Genomic DNA, 14,894 nt, shown 5'->3' on the forward strand with positions numbered 1-14,894 from the left:
GGGACTTTTTGGTTTCCGTTTGCTCCGAAAGCTCATGGCTAATTCTGAAAACACTGGTTCGTACTCTGAGGTTTATTTACACAGAGGTTAAAGTTAAGCTTTAGCAGAGGAACCCCCCACCCCAAGAAAAAAAAAAGAAGATACCAGAGATTAGGGTGCAGTAGGGTATGTTTGGTTAAATAAAAAAAATTCTCATATGAACCAATACAGTTTTGTTTATTAAATGTTGAGCTGCAGATTGTTCATCGGATGTAATTGTAATGTTTTGGCGCCCCCATCTGACTCACAGCGGTACTGATACACATCAGATTTGAAGTTGCATTCTGTGGCTCATCTAATCGGTCATTAAATATGTGAATCAGACACGAGTCTGTGTGAAGTCAGTGTATCAGCAGCACCCCCCCCCCCCCCAAAAAAAAAAAAAAAAATCAGCTTCAAAGCTGAATAGTTCTAACTTAAAACACTTAAAATTTTGATCAATGCTGCAGGTGCAATCTGACAAGGAGACATTGTTACATGATTTTTGACCACAAATGCAAAAAGCACTCTCAGATGTAATTATGAAAAAGTTAATATTTTATTGATTGAACATGACTACATTAAATGCACAATGAAAATACACAGCACTGGGATGGGAAAAAATTGCTAATTTGTTATGAAGTGTTTTTAATTACCAAGACTGTAAACTACAACAGTATAGTAAATGTATTATATTAGTGTTCAACTCCATGAGTCTCTCAATTCTGACTTAAGGCACTAGTGAATCAGTGCCACAGACAGGGGCAATATTTCTTTTCTGTTTCAGCATTTACTTGTCTCTTTTCTTTTCAGCTGACCAATAACCTGAAAGACAATAGCATACAAATGAATTATTATAGGCTTCATTGCATTCCTGTAATATAAATGACACAATCACATTCTTAGTCATACTCTCTCTGCACCTTCTCCCACACACCTGGGAAGAGGGATGGGGTTCAGGAGAAGGACAGGAGAGCTCCTGTTCAGAGTTTAGCAGATTTAGAGGAGGCTATACCCAACAGCATGGAGACGTCATTGGCTGAGGTCAGCCACGCCCCGCCATCGGCGACCAGGATGGCTCCAGTTGTGTAAGAAGATGCCCTGCTGGCCAGGAAAAGAGCGCAGTGGGCCATTTCTGTCTTGTTGCCAGCTCTCTGCAAAGGAATGGACTGAAAAGCATCAGCAGCCTCCCTTCTAGAGCCACCTGAAAGTTTTAAGAGGACAACAACATCTTCAGATAATATAACTTACACTTATACACAAGAGTTACAGAATACATTTGTATTGACCCAACAGCCCTCGGGTGGCCTCAAGAGCTTTATGACAGGCAAGATCTATCATGCTTTTAAATATTTTGTAAAAAACTGATATTAACCAGTGATTATTTTTATTCTACTGTAAACTGTGTTATTAGCAATTTCTAACAGTCCCCACAATCCCTTTTATTGGATTTCACAATGACAATAACATGCAAAAAGCAAGCCAGAAATTCAGCAAACAGAAAAAAAAAGGTGAATTTTTAAACCAGCTGATCATCATTACATTCATTCTCTCATTTTTCAGTTGTGTTCAGTCTTTACCCAGTCTGCGGTAGCCCTCTGTGCCAGAGATGGGACCTGGAGCTACAGCATTGACTCTCACTCTACTGGGCCCCCACTCCACAGCCAGGTGCTTGGTCATGGCATCTGGGGGACAAGCCAGACAGCATGTAAACATTGCATTTTCATTGTGATACAATTACACTGTACTTAAAAAAAGCTTCTCACCATTTGCTGCCTTGGCAGAGCCAGCGTGCACCTGCAGGGCCTGTCCCCGGTAGCCGAGCGTTGCGGAGATGTTGACTATGTTGCCACCATGATCCTTCATGAACATAAGGAGGGAATCATGCAGTAATAAGTAAGTTAATGTACGCTGCCCTCTTTTGGTGACTAGCATGCATTGCAGAGAAACGATCTTAAAAGTTTGTGATCAATAATGCAATGATGTTCCAGCAGATGAAGCAGAATCAACAATGCACCAGTAGCTCTTTAACGTGAACTGAGAAACACTGTGTCACACAAACAGATCAAATGCTGTACCTTGAACCACTTCTCATAAACCACCTTGCTGGTGTTGAATGTACCCATGGTGTCTATATCCAGAACAGTCTTGAAGGCATTGAAGGAGAGTGAGGTAGCAGGGCAGAGGAAGTTTCCAGCAGCATCTGTGTTTGAAACCAGGGCTGCAGTTATTGCTGAAGACAACGCCAAGGCAAACAACTTTGTGGCCTGGATTTAGTAGCTAATCATGCTGCAGTGATGCAATAGTGTAAAGATGTAAGATAAAGAGAGATGAAGCATGAGAAAGGTTGATGATTACACCACCTTTCACATTTGACCTTTGTTCTAAGTCCATTTGCACTTATTCAGCTTGAATCCCACTTTGGTGATCAGACTGCAAAGGTGAGAAACTGAGTGCAGATCCTTCCACAAACTTAGCAGTCAGCACAGTTGTTTTATTTTTTTTTTCCCCATAAGACACATGAGAGATAACATTTTTCTATGTGCATGATGCATCACATACTGTTAATAAGGATGTCTATACAGCCAAACTCTTTCAGGGTTTCATCCACAGCAGCCATGATGCTGTCAGGCTGCCTCACGTCGATACACAGAGGAAGACAGCGCCGTCCCGACACAGCAGACAGCTTTTTAGCAGCCTGGGGATACATTTTCATTAACACTGGTGTTTTGTTATTGTATAATGGATCTTGTATGATTGTGGAAACAGTAAAGAACCTCATTGAGCTTGTCTAAGTTCCTGCTGGCAATCACTGTGTCACAGCCATGCCTGGAAGACAGAAAGCACAAACAATAGCATCGTAGAGGGACAACTGAAGAAAGAACACATGCTGCGTTGTGCTGATCAGAAGCAGTAATCATTCCATTGAAAAAGCAGATATGAGACAGATAGGATGGAGAGTAAGGGACAGCACAACAATTACCAGGTTAACCAAAAGGTACTCAATAGTTTGTGTGGCCCCCCCACATGCTTGTTTTCATGCCTAACATCAGGGGATGCTACTAATGAGATGATGGGTGGTGTCCTGGGGATCTCATCCCAGAAATGGACCAGGGCATCACTGAGCTCCTGGACAGTCGACATGTTGAATGGACCGAAACATAATGTCCCAAAGGTGTTCTATTGGGTTTAGGTCAGGAGAGTGTGGGGGCCAGTCAATGGTGTCAAAATTCTTCATCCTCCAGGAAATGCCTGCATACTCTCACCAAGTGAAGCCGGGCATGGTCGTGCACCAGGAGGAACCCAGGACCCACTGCACCAGCGTAGTCAGGGTGCCGTTTCCTAGCCTGTAGAGGTCTGTGCATCCCACTAGAGGACGTCGGGCCCTCAGACTGCCCTCATGAAGTTAGTTGCTGATTGTTTGGTCAGAGACATTCAAACCCATGTCCTGTTGGAGGTCATTCTGTAGGAAGGAACAGATACCGATCCTGCTGATGGGTTAAGGACCTTCTGTGACCCTGTCCAGCTCTCTTAGAGTAACTGCCTGTCTCCTGGAATCTCCTCCATGCTCTTGAGACTGGGAGACACAGCAAACCTTCTGGCAATGGCACATATTGATGTGCCATTCTGGAGGAGTTGGACTATCTGTGTAACCTCTGTAGGGTCCAGGTATCGCTTCATGCTACCAGTAGGGACATTGACCCTAGCCAAATGTAAAACTAGTAAAAAAAAAAAAACATCTAGATAAGATAAGGAGGGGAAAAAAAATGTCCGTGGCCTCCACCTGTAAAATTATTCAATTAGGGGTTGTCTCACTGTTGCCCCTCTAGTGCACCTGTTAATTTAATTTACACCAAAGCAGCTGAAACTGATTAACAACCCCCTCTGCTGCTTAAGTGATCAGATCAATATCCCAGAAGTTTAACCTACTTGATGCTACACTCTGATTAAAAAGCATTCCTTTAATTTTTTTTGAGCTGTGTATAAAGAATTGAGGGGGTGGCACATGCATCAATAACAGCTGTGAATGTTCCAGGAGTGCAATATGGCAAAATACTGACATTTCTACAACATGTGTGCATGTTAGAGAGAAATGAGCCAGCAGTCCTCCTCACCTCATGAAGATTTCAGCAATGCGGAGGCCAATTCCAGATCCCCCACCTGTGATAAAAGCAACCCGGTCCCTGCAAAATACAATACGCATCATGTAGTTACAACAGTTAGGCAAGAGATTAGATCACAGGTGTTGATGGGAAACACAAATCTTCATGCTTACTTCAGTAAATCTGGACTGTAGATGTAAGTGTATGAAGTCAGACAGTCATCTGTATCAACATCTTCCGGCAGCAGCTCTGCCTCTCTTTTTGGCTCTGCCATACTGATAGTCTGTCAAGTAGATGCAAACACAAGAAAGAAATGCAGTATAAAGATAAGTCTTTTTTTTTCCTATTTGTTTTATTATTATTATTGGGACTGTCAGGTATTTAAAAACAGCGAAAGAATTTTATTCCTTTTGTTCCCACTATCACGCTTTTATTTTGAAATTTGTGAACGCTCCTGCAGAGTGCAAAGACTGTAATGCTCATTAGCAGCATATTTAACATACATGTTCGTGAAATTCCTGGCAGGAAGAAGAAAAATGTATTATCAAAGTAGAATAAATGAAGCGGATTTTTATTCACAATGATCAACAAGCGTTTTGATTCAGATACTGTCCTCAAAAAGCTGCAACTCGAGGACTTACCAAAGTAATGCGCCTAAAAACAGAGGTCTCTCTCTGCACTAGACAACCGTGGGTTGTTCGTCTCTTTTATAATATATTTTACTACTATTTTTCCTAAAAAACCTTAATAATAGTGGCTCTATACTTGCAACTCTTCGCCTTTCTCTGAAGTCCAGCTGCCGTCGTGTTATCTGAAGAGGTAGCTCGTAGCTCTGGCAGAGCAGCAAAGTCCGCTTTGATGAACCTCGACTTGAACACGAAGCTCGTATCTAAATCTGAACCAGGGCCACTTGTATCTGCATTTATAGTTTACTCATTACTCTGTGTTTTTTTAAGGAACGATTTGTACCTTGGACGTTTACTTTCCGTCCTTTAGTGATGCATTATGGGCAATGAAGTCCGACAAGGGTGCATTCAAGACATCGAATACATCCCCGTCAAAACACGTTGAAAACTTACAGGCTGCAAAGATAGAGAGAATATATATAAATGCACAAATAAAACAGTTAAAACTCAGACCCTGCTGTGGGTCCTAAACTTTAGAGGTCAAGGTTGGCTTGATTCAGACAACATCGTCCTCCGGAGACAGTCTCCACAGCAAAGGAAAACCCTGTTATTATTCTGCTGCTCATCTACAATCGCCATGAGCGTCTGGGATGGCACCAGGGAGGATCTCCACCTGTAAACCAACACTGAATTAAACGATCGAGAGTTTACAGTTTCACCGCTGATGCTGATCAGTGTGCATTAGTGCAGAGTGGCCCTTATTGATCTTTACTTTGGAAAATACGATTGGAAAGAACCCTGTGCAATGGATCCTCTAAACGCTTTAGGGATGGATATTTTTCTTTGCACTTAGGCTCCATGTCTGAGAGCATCAGACGTGTAAGATGAGTGCTTTACTAACTTTATTTATTTAGGGGATAAAAATAGAGCTACAACAGAAGGGCTCATAAAAGTGTGCATTAAAATCTCCGATGCTGGATTTAACTCCAATGACATTTTCAGTAATCTCATACTTATGTAAATATGGAAAATGTTATTGGAGTAAATCATTTGTAATGCTTTTAATATGATTTGAAGTAATGTGTGAAAGTTTAAACGTTACAGTATTGTTGAATGGTACAGTAGTTGTGAGTGCAGGTGGAGCTGCAGCGCAGAAAGTTAATATTTCTGTGATGAATTAACCAGCGGGCCAAAAATCAATACCGAGATGGAAATACACATTAAAACATACACAACTGTACACCTTAAGACATTACCAGCTATGCTCCATATATGATTGCACAAACTACTAAATCCCTTTTGTCGGGTTTCATGTGATATTCAGCACATGTATTTTAATGTTGAGCAGGCAGGTGGCGCTTTATTTCAACTTTTTATTAGTGAAGTCACAAGAAAAACAGTTTCACAGCTCCAGTCCTCCAGGAAGACTGCTGTCTTCTCTAATTACAGACATGACTCAAACAAAGATTTGTTTCAATTCATCCTCCTCTGTGCCGTTTGTGAAAGAACGCATGTGACACACAGTCTGTGCTCGTGTGTGTGTTTTTAACAGTGAAAGGTTTGAACCTCCATGAAAAACAGGAAGTTGGTGTGATTTTGACATTAAAAAGAACAGAAATATTCATGATTTATAGGTCCATGTTGGAAACCTCTTTCACTTTTTGTTCATAATGACATTTCTCCAAGCCCTCTAGCCCCATTGCTAGCACTTTGTCATTTTCCAGCCTTTTGTTTACTAGCACAAGCAGAGAGAAACTGAATTGAACTTTGAAACACATTTATGGATTCAAAGTCACAAAGTCTCCTTAAAAAAAGAGAGAGGATATACTGATACAAAAGACTGCCATTATAAATACCCCCAGACTCAAAGTCTCAGACACTGAATTGTTCCCATGTCTGGCACAGCTCAAGTGATAAAGATCCATTATTTCCTGCTGGCTCAGAGGACCTATAGCCCCACAGTGCTGACAGCTGGTCCTGCATTCTGTCCCAGTGTCTGTGCTGGGTTTGTCTGTGCAGCTTTGTTCTGGCTCTCTGCCGACGGGTTTGATGTGCCGGACTGTCCTTCTTGCTCCAGACCCACCAGCCTGCTGCTGACCTCCCACAGCCTACAAGCTGCCTCATCGTCCAAAGCCTGGGGCGCTGGTTCCTTTTCAGTCATCACGTCATAGTACCGTCCCGTCACACCTTCCAGCTCCTCGGACACAGCCAAGTAGACGCTGGGATGGGCCCCGAGTGCTGGACTCTTCACCAACAGTGAGAAGAAGGGACCTGGGAGGAGGGGTTAAGTTTAAGTCAACGCCAATCACTTTTCTAGACCGTGAAACTAGTATTCCCTTAGCAGCAAAAGTATATTCACAGCTTAAAAACTATCCAGCAGTTAAGAATTTAGAAGAAAGTCATCATTAACTGAAGTCTTTTAAAATTGGTATTCCTGGGGTTGGCCAATAACAGCGCTAATGAAGAGGTAGTAGGGAAGGCTTTGGGGAGCAGGCAGACAGCAGCTGGAAGAATCTCCTTCACCTCAGTCTTTTAGTAAAATAATTAGCATGAGTTCTGATAAGAGATGAGGTAGGCTAATTTACCGCGTTAATGTGAGGGCTGAAATCCTCAGCTCCTATGTTGGAGTTTCCAGGGTAACACTATACAAGTTCTGCTTGGAACCAGAGGAGTCACCCTGCGCTGACTATCAGAAAGAACGCAGGTTAAAGGCAGGGAGGCTGCATCAGTGTTTGTCACACTGCTCGTGTTTGATTTCAATGGCTTTATAAGAACTGCTATATCATTTTATGGAAGACTTATTTTGGTGATTCATATTTTAGATCAAAAAAGGGTATTTGTAAAGGTGCTAAAGACTGTGCAAAGTCTTGAGCCAGCCTTCGTTTCTTTATATTTTCTAGGAAAATGAGAAACAGGTGCAGCGATTTATTGAAATGCCTGCAAACATTAATGGGATATTATTTTAAATATTAGATACAATGTACTTTCTGTTAAGTGCCATTTTCAATGCAAGATTTCATTGCTATGGAGTATTTTTCAGAGAGTTTCTGCTATTCTTCCCAAATAAGGGACACATGCTTCATCTCTTCCTAAATCTAAGGACATAATGATAAATTTAACAACTGTTAGATTTAAAAGGGAATTTTTCATAGTTGAGTTACAAAAATAACAGAGCTTATCATAAGCAGTACATCATTTTCAAGTTTCATCCTACTAATAACAAGGAATAAGAAAGAAAACTTACTAGCCTGATGTCTCAGGGTCTACACAGCCTAGGTTAACTGTCACAAATGCATTAGGTAAGCATTTATTGATTCAGGATCCAGTAAGGAAACAGGATACTCACCGAGCACAGAGCTCGAGAACTGTGATTGGTGGAGGCTGGTGTACCTCCCGAGCTCTGTGGCAACAACTCCTGGGTGCACCGCATTCACTGTGACTCCTGTGCCTGTTACACACAACATTGTTTAAAAATATATATATATTGCACATACATGCATCCACTGGCCAATTGCAAACAAGAACATAGACCGTACTCTCTCCCACACATGCCCACATATACAACAGCCAGTAGACTTGCCTTGTAATCGCTTGGCGAGCTCTCTGGTGAACAGAACATTGGCAAGCTTGCTCTGACAGTACGCCTGCTTGGTATCAAACTTCTTCTTCTCCCAGTTCAAGTCCTCAAAGTCAAGCTTTCCAACAATGTGGGCGAGAGAGGCCAGGTTGATCACTCTGCTGGGGGCGGACTCTTTCAACTTATCCAGCAGAAGATTCGTCAACAAGAAGTGGCCTGGAGGGAGACACAAACTCAGAATCAGCTTGTGATGGATGAAGGGAAATTTCACTGGAATGCAAAGTCAGTTTAGATTGTGAACACAGAAGGTTTTTTTTTCTGTTATTAGTGGTTAAATGTGTTTCATTTGCAGTATGTACCCAAGTGATTAACTCCAAACTGCATGTCAAAGCCGTCTTCGGTCTTCCACGCTGGACACCTCATGACCCCTGCATTGTTTATCAGTATGTCCACGCGCTGCTCCTCTACAGTAAAGACAGTGTTGTAGAAACTGTCACCAAGATTGCTTTAATTCCATACCTGAACCCGTAAGTAAAATGCAATCTGGGGTTCATCACCTTGTTTGATCGTCTCTGCAAACTCCCGGATTGACTTTGTGGAGGCCAGGTCGAGGGGACGTGCGTAAACGTGAGGATTCAGTGTTTTCCCACGAATTTCTTTTGCGGCTGCCTCGCACTTCTCCATATTACGACATCCCATAATAATCCGACCTCCTGATGATATAGAAAATGAGGAAAGAAAAAGAAAAAAAAAAAAAAGGTGGCGAGGGGGGTGTCAGCAAGAGCAAAGAAGCCATGCCTTTTTGGACAAAATCAGATGAGAATCATAGGTTCTCCATACCTCTTCTGGCCAGTTCTCGGGCAGTCTCTTTCCCAATGCCCGTGTTAGCTCCTGTCACAATCACAGTCTTTCCATTAATGGTAGCCTTACTAGGACAGCGGCCTCCAGTCACATGGTCTCTATGAGAAGAATTTAAAGAGTTTAGTGGCATCTTCTAACTGGTAACGCTTCCCAATTCAGCATCAAAACCAGCTGCCATGGCGTTCTCCGTCCTCCTGCCTGTGATCTCATCGTACCCTCTTGAAGGATGTCTCAGTTCTTTAAATGCGTCTTGAGAAGGAGCAAGGACAGAGGAGGCTTGCCAAAGCTATGAGCATGACACACAGCTGGAATATACAGACCATGGTGGGAGGAGGAGTCTCTTCTGTATACATAGGTTCTATTAATTATTTAAGAGGATTGAGTCTAAAAACTTTCCTCCCAACTCACTGGCAGATATAAAATAGGGTGGCATTAGCTGCAGAGGACTCTGCCCCACCTCACATTTGACTGGGATGCTTTAACATTACAGCTGTGAAGCAACATGTAAGTTCTTTACATGCTCTGACTCTTTTCTCTTCATGTCTCTTTCTCGCATCCTCCGCTTACATCTTAGGTGGGAAGTCAAGTCCATTTTATTTATGCAGCACATTTAAAAACAACAGGACCTGACCTAAACTGGCCTTCAGTTCAGGCAAACAAATCAATAATTCAAGCCTAAGACACGAGGAGAGGAGGTGAGGAAAGGAAGTGAGCTTGTAGCAAGTGAGAAATGAGAAGGGGGGGCCAGATTTCTCTCACTCTAGCAAACAACCAGAGGTTGTCACACCTGTGGACATTACATAACTGCCCTCAGACCTCAGTTCACACCGTAACTGGCCTGCAGCAGTTATTCTACAGAACTGCTTTTATAACTCAGCATCACCGTTGTTTATCCATCCATCCATCCATCCATCCATCCATCTTCTTAACCACCTATCCGGTTCAGGATAGTGGGAGGGTTTTAGGCCATCTCAGCAGTCATAGGGTGAGAGGAGGGGTACACTCTGGACTGGTTGCCAGTCTATACCAGGTCTGTACCCACACCTGATTTAACAGCACTCCAGGCAACACAAGGATACACGCGCATAAGGCAAAGAGTATACACGTTACAATCACTCTGCTATCAGCCAGTGACACTCTCCGAGCTCACCGTGCGTTCAATGTGTTGAAAAGCACTGATCAAACATTTGAATTTAAGGTACTCGTCTGCCTTCAGATACACATACGAACTTGAGCGACATCCCATTCTTAATCCATAGGGTTTAATATGTCATCAGCCAATCCTTTGCAGCTATAACAGCTTCAACTTGTCTGGGAAGGCTGCCAACAAGGTTTAGGAGTATTTATTGGAATTCTGACCATTCTTACAGAAGAGCATTTGTGAAGTCAGACACTGATGTTGGATGAGAAGGCCTGGCTCACAGTCTCTGCTCTAATTCATCCCAAAGGTGTCTCCACTGCTCTAGAGTCCAGCGGCAGCGTCCTTTACACCACTGTATCCAACACTTTGCATTGGCTTGGCTTGGATGCAGCTGCTCAGCTTTGGAAACCCATTCCATGAAGCTCTCTATGCACTGTTCTTGAGCTAATCTGAAGGCCACGTGAAGTTTGGAGGTCTGTAGCGACTGACTCCACAGAAAGTTTGTGACCTCTGTGCACTATGACCCTCAGCATCCACTGACCCCACTCTGTGATTTTACATGCCTACCAATTTGTGGCCGAGTTGCTGTCATTCCCAATCACTTCCACTTGTTATAATACTAGTAACAGCTGACTGTTGACTATTCAGTAGTTTCGCAACTGGACTTGTTGGACAGGTGGTATCCTATCACGGAAAGAGACAAACAAACAGTGACACTCACATTCAAACCTGCAGCCAGTTTAGAAACACTGATTAAAGTAACCCCCCCAAATAAAAAAATGGATAAGCTGAAGATGGATGGATGATAAAGGTCCTGCAGCTGGATGTAGCTACCTTTAAAATTGCACCATGTCCCTAAACCGCACATGCCTACAGTCCTCAGTATGAGTGCAATCAGCAATCCAAGAGGCAGAGATGTATAAAGTACTGGAGTAGAGGAGTGGAGTAGAAGTACAAGTACTATATAAAAAAATTGACTTGAGTAAAAGTTGAAGTGTTCTTTCAACACCATACTCAAGTGGAAGTACAGAAGTACTCAATTTTTTTGGTACTTAAGTATTGCAAGTAGAAGTATTTCAAAAATTGCTACTCAAGTACCGAAAGTACAAGTACAAGTAAAAGTACAAGTACTGTGTATATTAAAGAAAGGCAGCCAAAAGTTTGATTATCATTGTTTATATTATTTTAAACATTTGAAAGGCACAATGTATTTGGCTGAAGCTGGAGTACAATGATCAAAGGCCATACAAGTGTTTACAAAAAAACAAACACAAATAAAACAGCTCAAAAGGCCAGAGGGGCAGTCCACAGAGCAGCTAAAAGACAAACCTGGACAAGGTGTTCCTGGGACGTCATCCATCTCGATATCGGACAGTAAGCTGACGCGTTCTGCCCTCAATACTTGCAAGCAACAGCGCAAAAGGCGGAGACGAAGCCTGCGTTTTTTTATAGGCTCGATCGCTCAAATCGCCCAATGATGTACCAGCTTCATAAACCGTGACAGCGCCATCTACCGCTCTGGCATTGATACTATGACTTGGGGATGATTAATAACGTTTTCATAATAGTAACGAGTAACGATTCAGCACGTGAAAAATGTATCGGAGTAAAAGTATTAAATTAATCAAAAATATATAGAGGAGTAAAAGTGAAAGTAGGGGAAAAAATATGTACTCCAATAAAGTACAGATACTGCATTTTAGTACTTAAGTACAGTACTTAAGTAGTTCTACATCGTTACTATACATCTCTGCCAAGAGGAAACACCTGGCTGAGAGGCTTTCATGTGAGAGTCTGAAGAGTCAAATGTGACCCGGGAATGTTCTTATAAAAACTGTAAAAAAGTCTCCTAACTTCACACTGTACAATGTGCAAACATTATATCATTAACACCCTTTCAATCTGTAAAATCAGCTACAGTCAGCTTTACAATTAAGCCAAGAAGGCTGTACTTTGTGTGTTTCCCCTTCAGCTACTACAAAACCTACTAAATAACGTAACAGCTACTTGACAATACCCCACACAACAACTCTATGACACTGAATTTTATGCACTTCAGCAGCAAATGGCATATATCCTGTGTAAATAAAGCAGCCAGTTACATCCCATAGTGTCATTATGATGATTAGTTACTCACTTCAGTAAAACAGCGCATCCAAACACCGCTCCAAAAGCAGACACGGGTAAAATATATCTGCTCATTACGCTGGAGTAAAATAAATCATCAAAACTGAACCCACACCTGATTTAACAACACTCCAGACTAGTGAGACAAGGTTACACGCGCGTAAATATAGCGTCATCGGCTTGTGACGCATTGTGGGAAATGTAGTCCCGTTTTGGAAACCTTTTTTTTTTTTTGCCACATGGAAATGGTTTGTGACAGTTAAGTGATTCGCGTCACTTTGATTTTGACGGATGCTTTAACTTAACGCCTGTGAATGCATCATTGCTCCACATTTTATCACTTTTATTGCTTTTTTTCTTTTTAAATAAAGAAAACGAAACAACACAGGAATGTATAAGATTAAGAGTCAGCAGAGGTGAAGAGGACTGTTGTAAGGGGGGACAGGTGGTATGACTGTGAGCTCTCTCTTCTGGTTTTAGATTAAAGAAAAACAAAAGGACATGGGAAATGACTGTTGTGTGTGTAGCCAGAAAGGCATTCAGTGCACAGAGATGTGAGGTCCCCCCACCAGCAAAAGTTTGAATTCAGTAGGCTGCTTTTCTTCAGTATCAAAATTGTACTTAAAGCGGGCCATTTTTAGTCCATAGTTTTAAGCTTGGGCTCTTCTATGTCAAAATAATCCTTCTTTATGTTACACTAGGCCTAGGAGCAATCCTTCAGTTCATCTACTGTCTTCAGCTAGCCACTTTAGCATCTCTTCTTTTAATGGTACCCTTCCTTTAAGCCAACTTTCTTCTTAATGGCTGCCCCTCACCAACAGCTGTTCTCACTTCTTTGACATCATACGGGGACAAATGTAGAAAGAAATGTCTGAAACAATGTGTTTAGAGGAGTCTGAAACCTGTGCTTTTGACGCAGAAGATTTCCCACATCATCCATCCATTTTCTTCTGCTTATCCAAATCAGAGAGGCAGACAACCACCTGGAGAACATGCAAACTACACAAAGAAAGGCCCAAGACTAAATTCAAACCCAGGAGCTTTTTCCTGGTGTGAGGCAACAGATGCTAACCACCATGCCATCATCATGCTGCCAAGACCATCCATCCATCCATCCATCCATCTATCCATCCGTCCGTCCATCCATCCATCCATCCATCCATCCATCCATCCATCCATCCATTTTCTTCCGCTTATCCGGGGCCGGGTCGTGGGGGCAGCAGCCTAAGCAGAGAAGCCCAGACTCCCCTCTCCCCAGCCACCTCCACCAGCTCATCCGGAGGGACCCCAAGGCGTTCCCAGGCCAGCCGAGAGATATAATCTCTCCAGCGTGTCCTGGGTCTACCACGGGGCCTCCTCCCGGTAGGACATGCCGAGAACACCTCACCCAAGAGGCGACCAGGAGGCATCCTAGTCAGATGCCTGAGCCACCTCAACTAGCCCCTCCCGATGGCCGCACTCCTCAAGGGAGAGGCCAGCCACCCTTCGGAGGAATCTTATTTCTGCCGCTTGTATTCACAATCTTATTCTTTCGGTCACTACCCAAAGCTCGTGACCGTAGATGAGGGTAGGAACGCAGATTAACCAGTAAATCGACAGCTTCACTTTTACGCTCAGCTCCCTCTTCACCCCAACAGAGCAGTGCAGCGTCCGCATCACTGCAGACACAGCTCCAATCTGTCTGTCAATCTCCCGTTCCCTTCTCCCATCACTCGTGAACAAGACCTTAAGATACTCAAACTTCTCCACCTGGGGCAGGAACTCGTCCCTGAGCTGGAGAGGGCACTCCACCCTTTTCCGGCTGAGGACCATGGCCTCAGACTTAGAGGTGCTGATTCTCATTCCAGCCGCTTCACACTCAGCTGCAAACTGTTCCACTGCGAGCTGGAGGCCAAGACCAAATCATCTATGACAAATATAACTTTCAGCTTTTACATGCTTGATCTACTAATCAGTTAAAAAAAAAAAACTCTTAAATTAGGTTTAAGCAATAAGAATGTTTTCTTGTTTCCTGAGGCCCAGTGTGAATCCTATTATGACACTGTGGTTTGAAGTGCAACTGTGATACAAAGTAACGCAGTAAACTCTGCATCAAGATAAATTTGAGAACACAGAAATAAAAAAAAAAAAGAAACGAAAAACAAGGCCATCCTCTTGCAACTAAAGGTGGAAAACTTTAGGTGACACACAAAAAGTGAAAACTGGGACATGAGTTTTGTGCCTGAGAAAAGGAGTGAGGAGGGGAGGAGTAGCAGCCCTACTTGTTCACAACTCAGAGGTGTCTGTGTGTGTGTGTCTGTACCCCCCCGTAGTGTATTTGACCCTTCATGCTCTCTGCTGTCAGCGCACAGTTCTTGACCTTCACGATGATTTACAACAGCTCTGTTCCCATGATAACCCCCGAGGAAACTCTTCGCCTCGCTGCCTGTTGGCCTAACTCT

General features: G+C 42.9%; 2 protein-coding genes across 6 annotated transcripts; both read right to left on the bottom strand.

The window, feature by feature from the left end:
- Window positions 1-596: 596 nt before the first annotated feature.
- decr2 (2,4-dienoyl CoA reductase 2, peroxisomal) lies at window positions 597-5,120 on the bottom strand. 4 transcript variants are annotated; one of them, XM_030755442.1, is made up of 10 exons: window positions 4,891-5,120; window positions 4,295-4,404; window positions 4,134-4,202; window positions 2,796-2,847; window positions 2,581-2,716; window positions 2,097-2,221; window positions 1,785-1,878; window positions 1,599-1,703; window positions 1,034-1,222; window positions 597-843 (listed from the first exon to the last, which is right to left on the bottom strand). In XM_030755442.1, exons 2-10 carry the CDS (start codon window positions 4,393-4,395, stop codon window positions 809-811), a joined length of 906 nt encoding a protein of 301 aa, XP_030611302.1. In that variant the 5' UTR covers window positions 4,396-4,404; window positions 4,891-5,120; the 3' UTR covers window positions 597-808. The 4 variants fall into 4 exon arrangements, with proteins under 4 accessions (XP_030611302.1, XP_030611301.1, XP_030611305.1 ...); XM_030755441.1 differs by having other exon boundaries at window positions 4,887-5,120; XM_030755445.1 differs by having other exon boundaries at window positions 956-1,222; window positions 4,887-5,120.
- Window positions 5,121-6,114: 994 nt separating this feature from the next.
- LOC115797920 (retinol dehydrogenase 13) lies at window positions 6,115-12,603 on the bottom strand. Of its 2 annotated transcripts, none has more exons than XM_030754496.1 (7): window positions 12,464-12,603; window positions 9,165-9,283; window positions 8,882-9,037; window positions 8,684-8,788; window positions 8,328-8,540; window positions 8,094-8,195; window positions 6,115-7,018 (listed from the first exon to the last, which is right to left on the bottom strand). In XM_030754496.1, exons 1-7 carry the CDS (start codon window positions 12,526-12,528, stop codon window positions 6,696-6,698), a joined length of 1,083 nt encoding a protein of 360 aa, XP_030610356.1. In that variant the 5' UTR covers window positions 12,529-12,603; the 3' UTR covers window positions 6,115-6,695. The 2 variants fall into 2 exon arrangements, with proteins under 2 accessions (XP_030610356.1, XP_030610357.1); XM_030754497.1 differs by lacking the exon at window positions 12,464-12,603 and adding an exon at window positions 11,656-11,794 and having other exon boundaries at window positions 6,117-7,018.
- Window positions 12,604-14,894: the final 2,291 nt, after the last annotated feature.

The sequence above is a fragment of the Archocentrus centrarchus genome, chromosome 19 (assembly GCF_007364275.1).
Source record: "Archocentrus centrarchus isolate MPI-CPG fArcCen1 chromosome 19, fArcCen1, whole genome shotgun sequence".
In the NCBI taxonomy this organism is placed as follows: Eukaryota; Metazoa; Chordata; class Actinopteri; order Cichliformes; family Cichlidae; genus Archocentrus; species Archocentrus centrarchus.

Excerpts from the sequence above, each read along its gene's own strand:
- LOC115797920 (XM_030754496.1), bottom strand. The coding sequence starts at position 12,528 with ATGAGCAGATATATTTTACCCGTGTCTGCTTTTGGAGCGGTGTTTGGA. Across the intron at positions 9,038-9,164 it reads CCGAGAACTGGCCAGAAGAG|GAGGTCGGATTATTATGGGA; the intron begins GTATGGAGAACC and ends CTATATCATCAG. Across the intron at positions 8,196-8,327 it reads GCTCGCCAAGCGATTACAAG|GCACAGGAGTCACAGTGAAT; the intron begins GCAAGTCTACTG and ends TGTGTGTAACAG.
- decr2 (XM_030755442.1), bottom strand. The coding sequence starts at position 4,395 with ATGGCAGAGCCAAAAAGAGAGGCAGAGCTGCTGCCGGAAGATGTTGAT. Across the intron at positions 2,222-2,580 it reads TATAGACATCCTTATTAACA|ATGCTGCTGGAAACTTCCTC; the intron begins GTATGTGATGCA and ends TTTCAAACACAG. Across the intron at positions 1,879-2,096 it reads TTTATGAGAAGTGGTTCAAG|GATCATGGTGGCAACATAGT; the intron begins GTACAGCATTTG and ends ATGTTCATGAAG.